This window comes from Neolamprologus brichardi, chromosome 11 (genome assembly GCF_056152115.1).
Source record: "Neolamprologus brichardi isolate AB-2024 chromosome 11, ASM5615211v1, whole genome shotgun sequence".
Lineage (NCBI taxonomy): Eukaryota > Metazoa > Chordata > Actinopteri > Cichliformes > Cichlidae > Neolamprologus > Neolamprologus brichardi.
Window position 1 is genome coordinate 16,510,211 of NC_142114.1, and position 21,230 is coordinate 16,531,440.

The following is a 21,230-nucleotide window of genomic DNA, read 5'->3' on the forward strand; positions in this document are numbered from 1 at the left end:
CTCATGATTTCAGATAAAACACACAATGGCCATGACATTTTGGGTTAGGCAGTCACTTTTTATGGTTAGGGTTAAGGTTAATGAATAGGGAAAACTTTATGTCAAGCAGTGTCCTCAAACTTCCACAGCTCTCAACACTTCTAACTTGATCACATGCAATCATGCGAAACCACTTTGTGAGCCAGATATTAACACGCAGTCATATGTAATCAAGAATCGGCAAGTTTGACATTCAGGTGTTTTAATGTGGTGTCCATGTTGACAAGTTAGCTGAAAACAAACACATAAAGAGGACGTATAGCACCCAAACCCTCGATGGAATAACTAAATTTACATAAATAAAACTGATTTACAACAAAATCTGCTGATTTCAGTTCAGAGCCAGAAATGTTCAGATATCGTGTATTTTATACAAATAAAACCTGCTTCAACTCTTGTGTGCGTTGTTATCAAATTTTCTTCAATTCTTAGGTTTTAGTGAAAAATAAAATAATTTTAATTAAGATTATTAATGTGCCAAGTGACGTGTGCTTACAGTTCAAAGAACAAAGTGAACGAGATAAAATACCGCCCACTGTGATAAAAACAACAGAATGTTTATCCCCCAAAGTATTTACATGAGTCGGTCATATATTCCAGCCATGCATGAGCCATACCTGAAAAAAAAACCAGCAAAACTGCATATTTACACCAACTGCTCCCTGTGCAAACTGAGGAAATGTCATACGCCAGACAGAAATGGTCCGGGCAGCAGGTGGCTTCTCCTGTGTCCAAGTCCCTTCGCTTTTTTTATAAGCTGCTCCTTCTTCTTCTTTTAGCGTTTTGTAAATGATAAAGTAAAAACATGTTGCTTCCTCTCCCCTGAGGAGATGTGGATCAGCAATAAACTCACTGATGAGAGGGACAGTGTTTGATGTTGCTGTGAGCTAGGGCACACTCTGAGGTGACAGCAAGGACTCTTCTTTCTTTTCTGCTTCTGAAGTCGAGTTCATAGCCATGTCTTGTTTTTCCTCTTTTTCCTTCTCTGAATCCTTTGTCCTGAAACGTCAAAGCGAAGAATTATCCCCACTGATTAATCGCACATACTTCAAAACTTCTCAGATAGTTTTATTTTTTTTAAAATGTCAGTGTAGTTTATCCAGAAGAGGTCGCTCCTTGTCCAAAAATACAGCTCAGCCCTGGTAAGGCTCCATTATATGATTAAAAAACAAAAAAAGAAAACTAAAAATGATCAAACACGGGTGTTTTAGGAACCTATGAGGGCAGGGGATAAGTTAGTAGAGTCAAGAGAAAATAAACTAGCAGAGGGGGACATGTAACAAAGGATGCCCACTGGATTTACTGTGTCACTGTCACGTTGCAGTACAGCAAGAGTACATTTTTTTCATCCCATATTTTGGATATACTAATGACATTTTGCTTTAAATGTATATAAATATCCTTCTATCCCTATCCATTTTTTTCCCACTTGAATTCAGGGTCACAGGAAGGAGCTGGAGCCTATTGCAGCTTTCATAGGGAAAGAGGTGGAGTAAACAAGCCCTCATTCATATAAATGTCCTGGCAGTTCATTCAGATGTCGTAACAGAAGCTTTAAGAATCTGTGGATATATATCCTGTCTTTCAGGTTGGTCGTGTCATATCAACTGCCATGTAATACTTTAAAACGCATTCATAGAGTTGAAAAGTTATGGTATAAAAATGTATTCTCTTTTTATATCATTTCCTTCCAGCTTTACTCTGTTTGGGAAACATTAAACATGTGATCTAATCCAACACAGAAGCTGTGTCAGGTTACTGAAGCAGGTTACTGGGGTTGACAAAATACTATTAACACCTTTCAGTAAAATGCATTTCAGTTCAGTTCAGGTTTATTTATAAAGTAGCAGATCACAACAGTAGTTGCCTCATGGCGATTTATATATTGTAAGGTAAGGAGCCTGCCATAATGCAGAGATCCCAATAATCATATAACTCGCTATGAGCAAATACTTTGGCAACAGTGGGACGTAAAAAACTTCCCTTAACAGGAAGAAGCTCAGGCAGAACCAGGCTCAGGCATCTGCTGTGACCAGAGTCTGGTGCATTACTTTGAGCCACAACAGATGTAGTAGAAAGAAAATGTTAATAAAATGTAATGCATTCAAGATTCATTAAAGTCACTAATGTGAAATTCTTATACTGTTGTACTGGATTATATCAAATTTTTAAATTTCAATAAACTTTTTTTCTTTTGTAAATATCGAGAACACGGACATCATCACATTCCTTGCTTATCTCACATTTAATAAGCAGCTCTTTTTGCTTCTGAGTGTGTTGTAGAAACACTACTTGGCACAAGAAAAAGAGTCCTTTGAAAGCAAAGAGGCAGGTTTTAAATTGACCTTCAGTTACTTCTATTCGGTCTACTTATGAGGCCAGGATTACACTCCCTTGTAGATGTACACAAAGACAGCTGCAACTTCATGGAATGCATAATTGTTTTTATAATACAACTTAGTTTGCTTGAAATCTGGTCCAGTCTAGAAAAACATGCACAGTTGGTCCCCTTATAGCTTCTGTGCAGAAATGTCAGTGCATTTAGAGGAAATCAGAGGGTGTGTCACCAGAAAGCCTTGATGTGCCATTCAGACTCTAGTGGATCCTTGTGTTCTCACGTTGTTATACGGGTAAATGGAAAGCTATCAACTTTTCGCAAGAGTGGCGAATGATGAAAAGTTTCCTGTTGCCACTTTAAATCAGCTAAACTTTAGCCAATAGAGACAGATATTCATATTCCTTCCCATGTAAATTTACAGAGACAGTCCAACACAGTCACATATGTATCCAGTGAGCATTAAGCACATCAGAAGACAGAGGACAGAACTCTAACACCTAAAACTTTAGGATTAAGGACTACTCTTCTTACTAATGACAGATGTTTAAGAAATTCTAACTGTACTCTGGAGGCTTTCTTGGAAGTTAAAATGTCTCACAGTCTTTAGTAGGTACTCTAAGAATGTCTAACTTATGAGGATAAGTTATTATGAATAGGTGGTTTAAAAAAGAATAAACTACATCTGAGAGGTTGAAATTAAAGTTTTGAGGTCAGGGGTCATAATTTTGAACAGTGACCTTGGCATAGGAGCAGGCCGGTTATTGTGCAGGACATCCCAGCTAGAGGTAGAGCTGTCACAAGATCAAAAGATAGAATCACATGACAGGAACAGAAGAACAAAACAGAGAGTTAACATTTCAAAGAGGCTGTATGCAAATGTTTTCTTCCCACTGTGCTCTCGTTAGTCTGAGGGACCGGAGATGAGATTTTAATGTAAAGTTTAAAGCAGATTAACAAAATTAAAGCTGATGGTTTCCCGAACTCCTCAAGGGATCTAATGGTAAATGGCCTGTATTTGTATATCGCTTTAATAATCCATTTTGGGAAGTGCTGAAGAAAGCAGTGAAGATGTTAGCTCTTTCCCCCATGAAGACAACATTTGACGACCTCCCTTGTACCATTGTTGATGAGGTTTGACACCTGAGTGTATATTATTTATATACACACACACACACACCCCCCCCCCCCCCCCCCCCTCACCACCACCACCACCACCAACACAAACACCCAGTCATTCTGGAAGAAAGGCCTCAAATATGACAGAAACTGTTCAACACAAAAAAGAGAGACAGTGTTTACATATAGTAGGCATCCAAGGGGAAAAGAGTTAAATCGCTCGGGCATGGGAAGAGCTCATACTTTCATTAATCAGTGGTAATCATGAGAGAAGGCAGTGAATTATGAAATAGGCATGTCATTGCAGCAGAGGTCAAAGGATCGGATTATTCCCAGCACTGATCTTAGTGCTAATTTTATCTTTTCATTTCTTTCTTTACATTTCTATCAGAGCCCAACCAACACTGGTAATGGTAAAAATGATCATATTTAAGTTAAAACCATCTGATATTGTAACTATATTCACTGAGCTCAGAGCGCTGATCTCAACAGGAAGCTGCACTCTATGTTGGGTTGTATTGGATCACACTGAGGTGTGCCTGTAATTTTTAATCCTTTTGAGGCTTCAATCATTAAAATATCAGTCTTTTATAAACAGTCTGTTGTGCATACTGATATGTTGTGTTTCTAACAGAAATTTTACTTGTTGCCAGAAATATATGCAGGTACCAGTTTATCTGTGATAAATCAAAATATATCCACAGTTTTGTCTATGCCAGTGTATTCGTTGGACTCTAATTTATGTCTGTTTGTCAGCATACTGTAATTAATGATTTATATGTAGATTACTATGAGATCACCATTGTTTTCATTCACAGGGATTGAAAACAGAATGAATATGTCTATAAGCCGATCCAAGATCTGCGCTGACACCACAGTCAGTGCTAGCCAAAAGCTCTGTCAGTATTCAGGTCAGGTAAAGCACCTGTTTACCACGACTGCTTCAAATTGGAGGAGTTTAAAAAATCTGCCAAGAGAAAGGAGTTGGAGTGAGGCGATCCCCCCCAAAGTTTCTACAGGTAAACAGTAAAGTTAAACCAAAAAGAAAAACAGAAATACCACAATGTGCTTTTGAAAGAGTGGAAAGAAAAAACAGCAACGGGACTATGGAAATGACGAAGCAATGCAGTAAAAACCTCTTACCGTATTGTCTTCACGATGAAGCGAACGATAACCGCCAGGCCTACACAGCCACACATCACTCCTATCACTATGGCTGTTACTTCTCCTGCAGGGATGATCACAGAGACAAACAGGAAAGCAATAAAAAGTGAACAGAAATACAGAAATAAAGCAATTCAGCGAATTAAAAAAGCGATTCTACAAAAAGTGACAGCAAAGATATGCATGGAAATAACTGCTAGTCTTACCAGACGAGAGCTCCTTCCCCGATTCTACAAAATACAGAATAAATAATCATTTTGTTATTTTTCGTCTCACACGGAGCAACCAATCGGTTTATCTTGACAGTATCGTCTGTTCAACTCGTAGTGTTATGAAATGTTATGTCCACTCAGTCTTGCTGCCTTTTTCAAGAGTGCTGATATCACAGGTCTTCCAGTTCAGCCACTCATTACAATGAGCATTTTACACAAATTCTTTCTCCTTTGTTTTTGTCTGCCACTCTGTCTCTCTCTTTCACTTCTCTCTCTGTCTCTTTTTCCTCTTCCCTTTTCTCTTGCGATTACAATGGAGACAGTGTTCAGTTTCTAAAAAAATCCTTTTCTCCAATAAGCTTGCAAAGAAACACTTTTTCCTTTTCCATCACTTCACCTTATTCTCTCTCTTTTTCTCTTTAATCATACCATCCTAAGGTTATTGTCTCTCAAACAAAGTCACCGGCAATCATTAGTATTCCCACATTTCTCTTCACTTTTCACGCTTTAAATACATTGTACTAATTGCTTGCTTTGCTCTACATGGTCACCCACTGACTTTATTGTACTCATTGTTCTTTGTATCACGAGCAGCAGATTGGCATTACAATCACCCAGTGTAGAAGGGCTAAAGTGGGGTAACACTTCAAAGCAGACTGGCTGCGACCTGTCCCAAATCTGATTTCTTCAGTCTGAAAGGCTAAAAAGAATATTCTGCTAATATTCTAAACTAACCAAGTACCATTTTTCTAAGAGCTTATATGCAAATATGTGACTTCCTGTGCACCACAGCAACATGAAAGAGAGAATTTCATGTCTCTTTTAATTATCTGGTTGTAGTTACTCTGTCTGACCTGCAGAAAAGGAGGTGAAGATGACTCTGTGGTTGAGTGGCTGTGTTGCACGGTAGTTGTCCTGCAGCAGCATCCTGTCTGGTTCTTCAGCTTTACTGGAGTAAAGGATTTTCTCCAACTTCAGCAGCTGGAGTGGAGAGATAAAAAGGAGAAGAAGAGAAGTTACACTGAGTTCTAGACTGCACGTGGAAAGCAAGTTTATATCCTTCTGGTAGAATAAAAGCTGTCAGTTAAAGTGTAGTGCTGAAAGTTAAGTCAAAGTCACAAAAACATTCCAAGTTTACACTTTCTGTTACAAATAAAGAAAATATAACACTGCTGGAGTAGGACAGGATTTTTCGGATCATATGCAGGCAGCTCCTCGGCCAGTATTTAGTGCCGATATGTCTGACTGGGACATGCTGGGTTGATGTTCTCATCAGAGGCAGATACAACCAATGAGCATTGCACAGCTGCAGGATGCACTCATCACATCCACAGGAAGCCATAACATGTCTAAACAGGTAAATATGTTGTTGGTAAGTTAATGTTTTGTTATCTTAAAGGGATAATAAGTGCTGTGAGATATGTTTTCACATATATTTATCATGATAAAAAATAATACATTTCACTTTGATTTTAAAGTAAAAATAGGATTAATGTTGTACTCAATATGCTCAATCGACCTGTTTCATATTAGTGAGGAAAAACATTACTAGCTGAGCACGATAAGAAAAAAATGAGGCATGTTTGTTCTCTTTTTGCACTGTTTAGAGATTAGAGATTTTAGATGCGCAGACCTGGGCTACTGAGATTTGAACCCTTTTATGGAAAAGGGTCCAGATAACACTCTGGTGGCACGGCGGTGTTGTCAGGGAGCCGTTGTATCGATAGTATCGCCCAAGATCCTCAGGAAGCAAAGACTGCACGTCAAAGGCTGGGATGAACGCTTTCTGGTCTGATTATGGATGAAAGGAGAAGAAGAAATGTGTAAATACCCAAAACAACACGTTTTTTTTATCCTCTTAAAACTTAACTGCTTTTAATTTAAAACATTTTTTTACAGTGACAAGCAGAGCTGAAAAGAACTGATTTATGTTTAATTACTGAAAATTATTAAATAGTGAGATCACTTAAAAGAACACAAACACTGTAAATGATTAAATGTAAAGAAACTGTGAAACAATGATGTGGTTTAAAAAAATTTGTAGGAGGATCCAGCTGAAAATGGACCCCAGCCTAAAACCTGTCTCACATGTCAACACTGTGGTTGAGTCCACCTTCTCTCATTCGAGGTGGTTGTCAAAAATTAAGCCCATCCTATCTAGATGCCACCTAAAGACACTGATCCATGCATTTCTCACCTCTCGCCTGGATTTCTGAAATCCTCTTTGGATTGGAATTAGCCAAGCCTCCCTCTCACGTCTACAGCTGGTACAAAATGCTGCTGCACAATTTTTAACTGGTACAAGCAAACAAGAGCATATAATCCCAGTTTTAGCATCCCTTCACTGACTTCCTGTTAAGGTTCGAGCCATTGTAAAATTCTTTTATTTGTTTTTAAGTCTCTTAATGGTCTTGCCCCTTGTTGTTTGTCTGAGCTGCTTCACCCTTACATGCTATCATGTGCTCTTAGATCAGCTAGCCAGGTGTTTTTGACTCTCCCGAAGACATTTTATAAATCCAGAGGAGACAGAGCCTTTGCAGCTTTTGCTCCTAAAATGTGGAATGAGCTATAGCTGGAGGCCAGGCAGGCTCCATCTATCTCTGTTTTTAAAAACACACTTTTTCTCCTCGGCTTTGACCCAGTGTGAGTTTCTGTCTTAAGCTGTTTTCTTGTTTTAATGTGCTTTAGGAATACAGTGGAAGTGGAAGAAGACTTACCTGCGTGCCTGATGCGACTCAGATAGTTGAGGATGTTGTTAAACGCCGGGTTTGTCTCCTCACCTGTCTGGGAAAAGTTGGGCTTAAATGATCACTAAAATGCTCAAAATATTCCAGCTAATGAGTGTAAGATTTACACCTATTACTTTTTTATGATTATATGGATAGCTGCTGTGTGACAAAATTGTTTTATTACCACAATGAGAATTCCTAAAACAGCCAAACCGTCTTTCTGGGTCATCGCTGCAGACATGTTTGGGTAGAGCTCAGAGTTGTAGTGCACCACATGGAGCTGGAGGGAGTAGGAGGACACGCAGTATTTTTAAAAATTCACTCTGACAAGGAAGAAGGCGGCAAAGAGAGGCTTGGGTTTAAAACTGACAGACAGAAAAAGCTGGATGCAAACTCAGTTCTGAAAAGCACTGAACTGTCTCATTATGCTGTAAAAGCCCAAATGCCAAGTTAATTTTTTAAAAATGATAATTGTCCTTTTCTTAGAGGTGTATCTATATTCAGCTCACCTTCATCCTTACTCCACTCTTTTACCTTCTTTCTTCTACCTTGTTCACTCTTTCCAAATTTTATTCAGTCACCTACTCGTGTCTTTCCCTCTTTTAAATTTTATATTTTTTATTTTTTTAAATTAACAGTAAATCAACACAAATGTTTCTTGGATGTCATGTCCCCCGTTAGCCTTTCGTCAGTGGGCTGTTTCATTATCACAGTAAACCAAAATTAAATCAACAAAAAAAGACACAAAGATGTAAATATAGAATATAAGAAGAGCTTTAAATATACTGATGCAATTCCAAAAATAAATAATTGTATGTGTTAAAATAACATTTATCTTTATAGGAGGATATATTATATATTTGTTATTAATATGTTATATTTAAACAAATATTTATATAATCTCAATCATCACTAAAAAATGAAAAACACAATCAAAAATAGTTTATCCGAGAATATAAAAAGTCTCTCATTTAATTGTGTCAATTTTTAGTTAAATGCTTACTGCATTTACTGCATGTGCCAAAGATAAATAGATACATTTTAAAAAAGAGAGTTGGGTTTTTTTTTTCACTTTTGATAGAAAAATAACTGAATTGACTGCTAATTCTCAAAGTGTTTTTCTATCAATCTTTGTCTGTTTTTTGACTATTACTTAATTAAAAAGTAATAGTTGTAGCACAGCCGTTTCACAAAGTAGTTTTATGCACACGAGAGGAAGCGATGAATTTCTTTGTGACTATTTCCAGCTGCAAATTCACACATTTACTGCAATTGTTGATACATATTGTGTGTAGTCACATATTTGTAACAGTCTGGGGGAAAAAAAAACCAACAATCAAGAAATCTGCCTGCCGTCATGCTGCCACAGAATTTGGTGTGACATGCACATTGCATGATTAATTGTGCATGTCACACAGATTCTAAGAAAACCTTTTTACACAAGTGTGTCTTATGCTAAATCAGCTGAAAAAAACTTTTATATTTATAAAAATATTTGTCTTTATATTTATAAATGAATGAATAAACATCTTTATACTGGTCCTTGTTGTTTATTTATTCATTTATTTATTATTATTATTATTTTTATATTACAAATCTGTTTAGTCCATGCTATGTTAAGTGACACATCATGTATTGTGGGTGAGTTTCATATTTACTTTAACTGTATGTGTGTGGTTACTATAGTTAACTGTCAGATGTGTTTAAATGTACCTCTGCATCTGCACTCAGTCCGTTAATGGTGTGTTCACTGCCTCCGAGACTTGGGCCGTCATTGCCCCAGTGGAGGTGCATTTGTATGGCTGTAAAGAACCACGGCAGCCCCCCGAGTCCCATCCATTCTGGCAGTTCAATCACCACTGATGGAGAAATAAACAACACTGGTGACTTGTTTCTAGGAAAGCGTACAATGAGAATCTACAATTTTAAAAGTGGATATAAAAATAGAAAGTTGCAAGTCATCTCTTATTAATCTCCTAAAGTAATTAATGAGCTATAAAAGTTTGCTGACCACATCTGACTCCAGTATAAACAGGCAGACTGTAAAACTGGAACAGGAAATGAGCTGGCTGCCAAAGTTACCTGTGTGTCCATTATTGTACATAGTGAAAGGTTGGTTGCCGTGCTGGCTGTAGCCCAGTGGAGTCACAGGGATCAAACTGGGGTCATATTTAGCCTGCGTGGTCATCACATCAACTGGAGACTGTGAGGTACCACCACAATCCGGGAAATACTCTGACCACTCACTCTGGCCGACTAAGCCTTTGACAGAGGAAAGACGGTTACACTGATGTCATTCAATCACACAGCTCACTGGCTCAGTGAAAAGCTTCTATTGATGTATCTCTAATTATGCAGAACAATTATTCCTCTATGTGCTCTTTAGGTTCACAGGCTCGTGGCAAAAACATGCACACATCCAAATATTTATGTGCCGTTGATAAAAGCCACCACTGCTGACAGTGCAGGACAATCCTGAACCAGTTTTGTTAAAACAGTCTAAATAACTGAAAACTGTTTGTTCAGAGAAACATTTCTATTTCCACTGTATTGAATTAACTCTACTGTCAAACACTTTAAAAAAAAAAAAAAGGCTGAAAAAATACAAACATGCAGGGAAATGGATCTAAACAATGAATCAAAGAAATCAGCACAGCATTAATTTTTATTAACCAGAGCAGTGGATCAACTGCTTAATCAATGTTGGTTGTCACCTGAGAGGATATATTCTAACCCAACTTTGAATGTCTGGTAATATTTATTTGTCCTAATATATTTATTTGTCACTCGTTTAACATTACGTAGTTGTTTAATTAACACAAATAATAGTAGCGCAGTGTCTTTTTTCTTATTTTGCATGACCACATTAACCATGTTGGGCTCTTACTTGTCAGACTCCTCATAAATCAGTGTGGGCATGATCTCATATTGAATGAGGAATGAGTAGGGAGTTGGAAAGACTTGTTTTTAGTTTTTTGGACACTTAGACTTTTGCTTTGTATGTGTTTCTTAGTGTTAGTGTTGGTTCTTGTAGCATGAATAATGTTATTCTAGTGATGCTAGTGCCTCGTAAGCCTCAAATTGATCAAAACATATTAATACAAAGGTTACTGAGGGGCTACTCTGTTTATTACTTAGTAGATTTAAAATATCAACATTAAAAAACACAAAAGCAGTAATATGTGTTTTCTGATTACTAATGAAGACCTGATATGTTTTGATGATATTTGCTACTAAACAGCTAGTTAATGCAGATATCTGTGGTCAAAGAGACACAAAACATAAATAAACCATGTACAATAGATGTGCAATGATAGATAAGATTATAAAATTACTTCTAATTTAACAAAGTGCATTATGATTGTTGATGAGAGTCCATTTTTTCATAAAAAAACAGTGCTTTTTTAAAAACATAAATACTATATTTGTACCATGAGTAAATTCCTACAGCTATGTAAAAAAAAAAAAAGAAGATTAAAATTGCTTTTTTATATAAAATGTGATGCTTAATTTTGGATGGTTAACACAGATGATGGTAAATTCTGGAAAAACCATTGTTGTGGCACTGATAATTACTGACTTGATTATTGAATGACAATATCAATATTTTATATAATTATAACCTGATGAGCATGAAAAACTAATTAGTGTGTACAGAAATTATATTTTTCTGTACATTTTTATAATAATCTGTACAAGATTCAGATATTTTTGCTGGCTGCCATAGGAAATTACTATGAAATGTCGGTCCCCTGCTCACATAATATCTAATATCTGTTAATGTATAAAAGATTAAAGAGTATTAAGATTAATTATTTTTAAAGAATTTAATGGAAAGATGGACAGAGATACAATGAGAAAGAAACTGAGGGAGAGGAGGGTTTTGAGGCCTGGGTTCATTGAATTAAAAAGAGACTGGTCTATTCTATTGCATGATAAAAGAAACCTAGAAAAGAGGAAAGAGAAAGAGCGACATGTGAGTCAAAGAACCTGAATTTCAATTGCAAAGTGAGGAATGCTTTAGAAAACAGGCAGACCACTGACACCTTTTACACACAAAAATGTGAGGACTGTCATGTTATTTGCAGCTGTAGGTTCAATGATTCTGTGTTTAAAAGCACATTATACCTCTGCAAAACCAACACTTCCCCCGCATAGACACAGTAAATTCAGAAGGCTTTGTTTCCACTCAAACACACAGAAATTGAGGAATTGAGGAGGGAACTTGACATTAATTATGTAAACGCATACCACATGTCCACTCCCACTGCTTTCTCTGTATCTCCATGTAACCCCCACCTTGCCCTCTCTAATATGCCCACTGCCCCTCACTAGCTACTCTTCACAGCAAAGAACTTCAAAGTCTCGCAGCCCCCTAACTGGTTGTCATGGAGGTCTCCATGGTGACTGGAGGCGAAAATTATGACCCCCAAGCACCCACCCTACCTCTCAAAGCATGCTACAACTGGCCTGAATGCAGCTAAAAACAAAGACACATTGAGAGGCATGATGAGGAGATCACCGACTTTCCCTTAAATGTCTCTAAACTCCTGTGAAGACAAACCTCTGACATCAAGTGATTCTCCACTTCACAACCTTGTGCTTAATAAAACTGATTTTCTGCATTAGTAAACACACCGTATGTACTGCAACACAATCTTACAGTCGTCTGCCTCTATATCCAGCATAATAAGACCTAAACACACATGTATATACACCATCTGCCTCCTGGTACAGACTCTAAACTTTGCTGTGTATTCTGCATGTACTGTATATCAGTGCTGCTCTCCTGAATACATGCAAAGGGTGCTAATCTGTGCACCCCATTCATTCCCACAATGTCTTTGTCTGCAGCATAGGCAGCCAGTGTGCCCCAACAACACAATAAACACATAGGATATTGTGCGCTGCAACAATACACTGTGCGATTTGCTTTGCTTTAGCTTCATCCCGTCCCATCTCCCTCACTCTGTCCAACACAATCATCTTCGTGCACCTGCCTCTCTCCCAGTCAGCCTCTCTCTCAGGCTTTTTCTAGCTTTCTTCCTTTCAACCGGCCTCCACCCACCCCTTCATCATCTCTGTGTGGCTGCTGCCCTCATGCCAGTTTGCTGAACTGTAACTAATACAGAGAAGGGGAAAAACAGAGGGAGAAAGGGTGGAAGATATGGGAGGGGAAGACCTAAATCCTACCCCAGTTACAGAAGCTTTTACCAGAATTTTAACATTTTAGAGATCCAGATTTAACATGTGCAGCCAAGCAGGTGAAAACCCTGCTTAGTTGTTTCATGCAAAACTTGTGCAAGTCTTTGATGTCATCAGATTATATTGCGTAGTGGATTACACATTAAACTGGACGAAATGTCTCTATTTGTTTTCAGGTCATTACAAAACTGACTTCAGGACTTTGCTCCTTATTTTTAAAGTGCTAAAAAAACCAAACAAACAAAAAAAATTTGCCCCAGATATCTAACATACTCTAACCATAAATCTAGACAATGTTATGCTTACTATCACTCAATAAAAGAATCTGTTTTTTAATGAGCTACATTGGAAACTTGAACTTACCAGAGTAAGTCCAGATGATTTCCTCTGGAAAAAAACAAAAACAAACAAAAGAGAAAAAATTCCTGAAATTTCTGTTTTGGTTAAACCAAATTTAAAAATTCACTTTGAAAAAAGAAAAGGCAGAGGATAAAAGATAAAAGATCAGGATCAGGAAATTACTACTTTTCTACTACTAAGGCTCAAACTGGAAAACCCAAACCATCAAATACCAGAATCAAAGCCAAAAATCTCACATGATGCCTGTTATTATGTTAATTTTCGCCTTACCAGCAGCGAGGGCAGGCGTCCACTGAAAAAACAGAAGTATTAGCAGCATAAAAAGACCCAAAGTGTCCATGTTATCCCGTTTTGCCCATACACAGAAGTGAATAAGAGCAGACTGAGAGATGAGGAACGAGCTAGAGAGAGAGAGAGAGAAAGAGAGGAGAGAAAGTGACGGGCTCCAGCAATCCCACCTGCCACAGCTCTGTTTAACAGCCAGAGTGTTGATGTCACATGCTGAATCCACTCAGGCACACAGTGCACTGGTCTCAGCAAGAGAGAGATGGACAGAAAGTATGAAAGAAGACAAAACGGGAAAATCAGGGGCGAGACGAGGCCCGGTTTAGGGATCTGTTAGTGAGAATTCATTCAGAGTTAGAGGTGGAAAAAGACAAAAAGACAGGATTGAGGAAATTGGGTAAAAAATAAAACGAAAGAATGAAAGATCTAACTGATTAGGGAAGAGGAGAAATGGAAATGTGTGAAGGGAAAAAAGATGTCTGCTGTTTTAAACATAAGTTTTGTTTGGTAGGTAGAACTTCTGTGAGTTGGATTTGAGTCATTTAACCACACCTTCTGCATGCATGCTTGTGTATGAACTAGTATTTTATTCTACGTCACATACAGAGGCAATTTAGACTAAACAGTTAGCTGAACACGCATGTCTGTGGAGCTCCTTGTTGATGCAGAAGAACTTCCTCTGGTGTCATTAGGCAAGATGAAAACTCTTTGAACAGCTGATTTGAACATGTAAAATTCACCAGAGGCCTGATAATCACGTTTCTACTTAGCACATCTAACCAAACATTAAACTGATCTTACTACTGAAACTTGTGAAGATTCTGATGCATTTAGTTACTGAACCTTAATCAATAGTTTGAATAATACCAATATTTCCTTTTTATGATGAAACTTTTATTTATCTGTTATAGCGTGACTCTCTTTTGCAAAAATACCCTGCCTAATGCAGGAGAATCAACAGTGTTTCCACAGACACACAGACACAAATACACACTGTGAAAATATAGATGAAAAATATACAAATTGTACGAGATAAAGTCCAAAAATGACCAAAAAGAATAAGCTTCAAAGCCCAAAATATCAAAGTAAGACCTAATTGTAAACTACACCCACCCCCAGATGTATTAGGATAAAAACAAGAAACCACAAATATTTTAGAAATCTGTCAAAAACGTGTTTAAAAGTAAAATTGATTTTATTGTTGTTGTTATTGTTATTAGTAGTAGTATTTATTGTTAGTATTTAGTTAGTTTATTTATTTATTAGGCAAATAAGAAAACCGAATTCACGGTTTCATGCCCAAATTTGAGCCGGCACACTGGACTTCTCTGAGAAATTAGAAATGAATCAAGCATAACTTTCAACCATTTCAACTACAAGTTAAACTGGGTGGTAATCTTAATAATTTTTTTAAACAATGCACATGTCTGAAGTAATTTCTTCCAGATCATTTCAAATCACATTAAATTTATTCGACAGCAGATTCCAAGGAATGCACAGCAAATTTGAAATCCCTTTTTCCAAATTTCCCAAACTCTCCAGACAGACAAAAGGAGCGGAGAGAAGGGCCAAAGATGACACCTTAACAAAACTTTTTCCCCATGCTAAATTTCATGGCATTACAGGGTTAATGATGTTGTGATGATCTATAGGAGGCAAAATGACAAGAGCTATGCTATTGTTCACAAACTTTATGATCCCACATCAGCTGTAAAACCACATTCTATGAAATGAATGATGTTGAGCTGCTTTACATTGGGCAAGAATATAGATGACAAGAGGAAAGAAAAGTTAAAAAGAAGAAGAAAGGAGAAAAAGGAGGACATACAGGCAAAGAATAAAGGTGTTTAGTACAGTCAGGAGATGTGGATGAGTGAAAAACAGAAAGCTGAGAAGACAAACAAGCGCTGGTTCTCATACTAGTATTGCTAGTCAACCTTCTTCTATGTTTCGTTTATCAAAAACCCCCAAAAAGGTCAATAAAAGTGCAGTTCTGATTTTATTGCATCACCCCTCCATCTTCTCCCATCCTACGGCTCTGCCTCTCCACCCTCGCTCGGCCTCTCACTCCGCACTCATTCTTTTATCCTCTTCCCTCCTTTCCTCTTTGACTCCAGTCAAAGATTGTCGTCCACTTTTGCTTTTTCCTCAGCTGTGACTGTGTGTGTCAGCAGCCTGCAGGTGTGATCAATTTTCTTGTCTTTGTGACTTTGTTCACATGTGACTGCATGCATGGCTGTGTGGTGTGTATGTGCATGTCATATATGAGGTTTAGCCACAGTCAAATACTTGACTGGAGGTCACCCTCTGTGACCACAGTGTGTCCTTAAAGGCTCCGCAGTTTATTAACAATATGGTAAATGGTGTATGGCCTGTATTTGTATAGCGCTTTACTAGTCCCTAAAGACCCCAAAGCGCTTTACACATCCAGTCATCCACCCATTCACACACACATTCACACACTGGTGATGGCAAGCTACATTGTAGCCACAGCCACCCTGGGGCGCACTGACAGAGGCGATATGGTGTCAGATTTATGCGTTTTATTGTTTTCTATTGTTTTCTTCTTGATTGACTGAATGGCAACAGTAGCACAGTGTTTCTCTGAGCATGAAAAAACATGAAGTTTGATGATTTCTTCATAGAAGAATGCCTGTCACAAACTGAATCAACAACAAATTCATTACAAAACTAAATTACAAACAACGAAAAAACTGGTTCTTTCACCTGCTGCAGCAAAATTATGGAAAGATTACAGATTTTTTTGGTTTGCAAGGCCTCTCTTTGAATGCAATCTACTCTCAACACTGGCAGTTCTTTGGAACTGATACTCTGACTTTTGTTATGAAATAATAATAATAATAATAATGCCAGTTTTTTTTTTTAATAACTTACTCATGCTTCATACAAACAATATTTGTTATTGAGGTGCAATTGATGCAACTCTGCTTTGTACTTTTATCAGTCACATCTTGGAGATCATTCACAGTGCAGTTGACATTGGGGGCCATTGATTTAAGTGCCTTGAGGCGACTTTTGTTGTGATTTGGCGCTATATAAATAAAATTGAATTGAATTGAATTGAATTGATTTTCAAATGTTCGTCCAATATATAACCGACAGCTGTTTCCTGTTCTTGGCAGACAGGAGTGGCCTCCACTGTGCTCTTCTGTTGCTGTAGCAGATCTGCTTCAAAGTCAGATGTGTTATGATTTGAAAGATGCGCTCCTGCACACTCCTGCAACCACTCGTGTTTATAACGAGTGGTTGACTGAGTTACTGTTGCTGTTCTGCTTAAAATCTTCTGGCCGTTCTTCTCTGACCTCTGACATCAACAAGATATTTTCACCCAGCAAACTGCTGCTCGCTTGATATTTTCTCATTTCAGACCATTCCCAATCCCAGCAGGTCAGCAGTATCTGAAACAATTAGACCAGTAGCTGTGCCACTTTTATTCCCCTTTCTTCTTGATGCTTGGTTTGAACTTGATCAGACTCTACTGACCATGTCTACATGCCTGAATTTGAATTTCTGACCTGTGATTGGTTGATTAGGTATTTGCATTAATGAGTAACAAAGTGGCTGCTGAATGTATGTAGTGTGACTGTAATGAACTATACAGTGGCTGCTGCTATGTTCATGGATTCTACATATTTTCTTTGTCTATTTTCTGATGCATATAGTTTCACGAGTATCATTTTGCTTTTCTCCATTTAAGCAGTTTTGTAAAATTTCAAGTACATTGTTCACATTTCGTTTTTTGTGCCTGAAATGTTTTTACTCTACATTAGGGCTACATTTTTGCTGTACTCCATCCAAAGTCAGTAAGGTGCAGATAAAAGTAAAAGAAAGCCCTTTTGTTCACTGTTTTGTCGTGTTTCATAATAAATGCCACAGCAACCCAATATGTCAGTGGACACACTTTGAGTAGATTGGCTACTTTGAAAAAAATGACCAGTAAAATTTCTTAAACCAGAAACAGACTCAATGTTACTGCAAAGAAAATATATGTACAAAAGCTGTTTATACACAGAGTTATCTCTATGTCCCACATAAAAAGATAACCAAGCTAAAAGCATCCCAGTGCGATCTTTACTTAGATATTAAAGGTATCCACATTTTGTAACTAAAAAAAAAAAAGTTTCAAGGCTTGTCTGTGTTTCCATATCTGCCGATCTGGTTACAAGCCCCTAATTAACTTGAAGAGACCACTAAAGGCCCACATGACTGCTTTGTTATGGTCCATAAACTTAACCCCTGGAGGTCTCCTGGATCCATTTCCAAGCATTAACTTCAAGGTTAAGTAATTTATTTGTGGTTCTCTCATGGATTCTGATTTTAAATAGAAAAACATTTTTTAAAAACCAGAACACAAAATTCCCATTTCTCATCTGGGGTCTTTCTGACTTTACTGTGTTTCTTCATCACGTTGGTGTAAGTCTCACATCAGGAGTGTCACTGTCACCACGTCTCATATCACAGTCTCATCTGTGCAAGTCAGTAAAACAGTCTAAACAAAGGATGTCAAACTCCTTTTACAATGAGGGCCACATACAGCCCACTTGGATCTTCAGTGGGGCAGATGAGTGAAACTACTCTTTCTGTCAGTGTAAACATCTTTAATTACACATTTAATCCCTGAGATCTTTTAATATAAGATAAATAAGTGCAGTATCTACAGCAGGTCTTGGTTTATCTTCATGATAAATGTGTAAATGTATGAAATGTAAACTACTATCCTGTAGTTTTAAAAGATCAAGTTTTTGTTGATTGATGAACATTTTCTCTTTTTTTATACTGACATTTTTATATTAGACAGTAAAAAACTGGAACTTTTCCTGTTTATCTTTTAGGTAACTGTATACCTAAAAGAGTGTGACAAAGTCACACTACATATGTGCGTAGGTCATGCTTGCATGTAATAACAGTGTTATAGCATGCACGTGTGACACAAGACTGAGAATATGTGTTTGTAGCTGCTTCGACTGAACCTCTTCTGAGACCGTGTTTATATTTGCTTTCAACTGAAGAGCATATTCACTGCTACCACTGACAGCATTTAACGGCCTTGCTGTTTCATGCATATTTTAAAAACTTGAGAAGTGATTTGATTGAAAACACTAATGCAATGCTTCACAGCTTTCATAAGCGAGAGATCTGTATTTCTTTCTGGAAAACAACAATTTGATCAGTTGTGCCATTCAAATGAGAAACACATCAACACAATGACTATCATCTTTAGCAGTGAAGCATGTGTAAAACCAATAGCAGTGTGTACAAATACTATGAGAAAGCCTGATGTGGGTTCTCACTGGTGTGAGACTGATGTGAGAATGGCGTCAAAATGATCAATAAAAACTGTAATTAAAAAAAGATGTTCGGTGTGAACACCAGGGGGAGCCCTATCCATGTGACAAATTTTGGGCTTAACGAGCAGAAAATACACCCTAAAAGTAAATGTTATCGTCACTTCTTCCTGCAACACTGGAAAGATCGTTACAATCTTGGAACTGCTCCAAAGATGCCGAATAAGGAAACATCGACATTTATTTAGGTGAAAAATAGCGAATCCCAAAAATAAATAAATAAACTAGTGAAAACAGAAAGACTGAGACCACGTGAATCCACTGCTTCACTGTGAACCGCAAGCGCTACCAATTAAAGTCTCCACGCTCTGATTAGCTGCACAACTACTTTTAAACTGGATATAAATCGCCCTTTAGGGAACAGTTCCCTTTAAAACCTCAGAGTCAATCCAAGCAAGAGTCTTTTGATCTAGATTACATCACATTGTGAATTCAAGGATAAACTTCAAAGATAAAACTGAAAAGGTTACATCACTTACTGCATCAAGCATAGAAACAACAGGATATAGAATTTAATTAATAAAATAACTGATTGCAACGATTTATCCCTTCAGATAAACAAATGTGTGGGGAAAAAATCCCACCAGGTCTGCTCATAAGTGTTTGAATTATATGCTATTTATGTTTGTTGTTGTTTTTTCGTGAAACTCTGATCTGTTCTCTTCCTCGGGTTGTTGACAGCGGTTTGTGTGACTCGTGACTATTGTTTCTAACATCTCTGGCACTGATCTCGCGATTTTAGTTTTCTCCACCTCCGCTGTCTGTCTCTCAGCTCCATCCTTTCACACAGTGCACCGGAGCGCTCAAACGTGAAGCACTTCAGCCAAATTATGCAACACTGGTAACACTTGCCGCTCTCCCATTGGCTGCTGAGTCTTCCACTTGGAGGTGTGGCTAAAGTGCTTCCACCTGCCATTTGCCATGTCTGTGCCGAGGGCGTGTCTGCCGGTTTCATTCACAAATCTAGCCGCGGAGCGTCTCTCCGACATGTGAAGATCCCTCTGCTTATTCTGTGGCACACATGTCTGCTCCGCAGATGTACGCCTGCAGCCTGAACAGAAGATGGATTCTGACTAGTTCTGAATGAAACTGTAATGTTTGTGGTGACAGCAACAAATATTACTACCATAATGGTGTCCTTTAGCACTTGTGTGATAGTAACATATGAAAAGGAGTCTAGAGAAATGTCCGTGTTAAAGACACGAGGCTTAAAATAAATGTTGGATGTCGGTAATCTTCGAGCCCTCGGGCAGCAGTTCATTAAAAACAGGTGGGATCCTTTCACAGAAATTACTGCATCAGCTCAGGAACACTTCCACAAATTATTGTCTGTTCACATCCACAAATTTTCTTTTTTTCTTAAAAAAAACCCCCACATATGGCTTATATGTGAACATAATCCAGAAACACTGCTATCTTCTCTGTGCTAACCCTCATTTAAAATGTACTCAGGCAAGGATGTTAGGCAAATCAAAATTTGAAGTTTTGTTTGGAAAAATGAACACAGCATCCCACAACTAAAGAGGAGAGAGAACATCCAGTTCATTATCAGCAGTCAGTCAAAAAATCCTGCATCTCTGATGGTGGGTGCATTGGTGCCAATGGAATTGAGAGTTTGCAAATGTGGAAAGGCACCATCAATGCTGAAAGACATATAAAGCTTTTAGAGCAGCATATACTTCCATCCAGACCACATCTACTCCAGAGAAGGCCTTGCACTTTTCAGCAACATGCTGCATCTATTGCAGCAGCATGACTTTGTAGTAGAAGACTCTAGGTTTTAAACTTGCCTGCCTGCAGTCCTGCCTTCTACAAATAGTCAATACATCATGAAATTAAAAGTACAACAAAGAAGATCCAGGACTTTTTGAGCAGCTAGAATCCTATATCAGACGGGAAAGGGACGTTATTCCTCTCCCAAAAGTCCAAAAACTGGTCTCCTTAGTTCCCAGAGGTTTACACACTGTTGTAAACGTGGCACCCCATCCCAACTTTTTTGAGACATGTTGCTGCTATCAAATTCAAAATGAGCTGATATTATTCTTGGGTTTAAATATTTGATATGTTTTCTGTGTTCCACTGTGAATAGAACAATTCAATTGAATAGAACAAACAACAATTTGAAACAAAGTTTAGTAGTACTAAGCAGTTTCTGCCTGTTCTGCAATGAAAAGAAATGGAGGACAAAGATACAAAGTGTGCAAAGAGTGTATACTGCAAACTGTCTCCACTTTATATTGCAGCTCTTTGTGTCATTGTCTTCCATTAGACCAATGACTTTTCAGTCCTAGTGTCTGATTCTCACCTCACCAAACAGGAACTTCAACTTTCACTACCTAAACATTTAAATGCTTTCACACTGAGTAAGAATTTATGTAGAAATGTCTTCTACGTAAAGTAATCGTGTAAATGTTTA

The 21,230-nt window shown here is 37.8% G+C and overlaps 1 protein-coding gene across 2 annotated transcripts; it reads right to left on the minus strand.

Moving 5' to 3' along the window:
- Positions 1-224: 224 nt before the first annotated feature.
- Positions 225-13,594, minus strand: ca14 (carbonic anhydrase 14). 2 transcript variants are annotated; one of them, XM_087848226.1, is made up of 13 exons: positions 13,434-13,594; positions 13,167-13,190; positions 9,681-9,860; positions 9,312-9,457; positions 7,783-7,878; positions 7,587-7,653; positions 6,503-6,660; positions 5,724-5,850; positions 4,864-4,887; positions 4,637-4,721; positions 4,419-4,460; positions 3,115-3,168; positions 225-1,038 (listed from the first exon to the last, which is right to left on the minus strand). In XM_087848226.1, the coding sequence occupies exons 1-13, from the start codon at positions 13,501-13,503 to the stop codon at positions 927-929; spliced, it is 1,185 nt and encodes a 394-aa protein (XP_087704352.1). In that variant the 5' UTR covers positions 13,504-13,594; the 3' UTR covers positions 225-926. The 2 variants fall into 2 exon arrangements, with proteins under 2 accessions (XP_087704352.1, XP_087704351.1); XM_087848225.1 differs by lacking the exons at positions 4,419-4,460; positions 13,434-13,594 and having other exon boundaries at positions 13,167-13,367.
- Positions 13,595-21,230: the final 7,636 nt, after the last annotated feature.

Excerpts from the sequence above, each read along its gene's own strand:
- ca14 (XM_087848226.1), bottom strand. The coding sequence starts at position 13,503 with ATGGACACTTTGGGTCTTTTTATGCTGCTAATACTTCTGTTTTTTCAG. Across the intron at positions 9,861-13,166 it reads AATCATCTGGACTTACTCTG|GCTTAGTCGGCCAGAGTGAG; the intron begins GTAAGTTCAAGT and ends CCTCTGTCAAAG. Across the intron at positions 7,654-7,782 it reads TTTTAGGAATTCTCATTGTG|ACAGGTGAGGAGACAAACCC; the intron begins GTAATAAAACAA and ends AACTTTTCCCAG.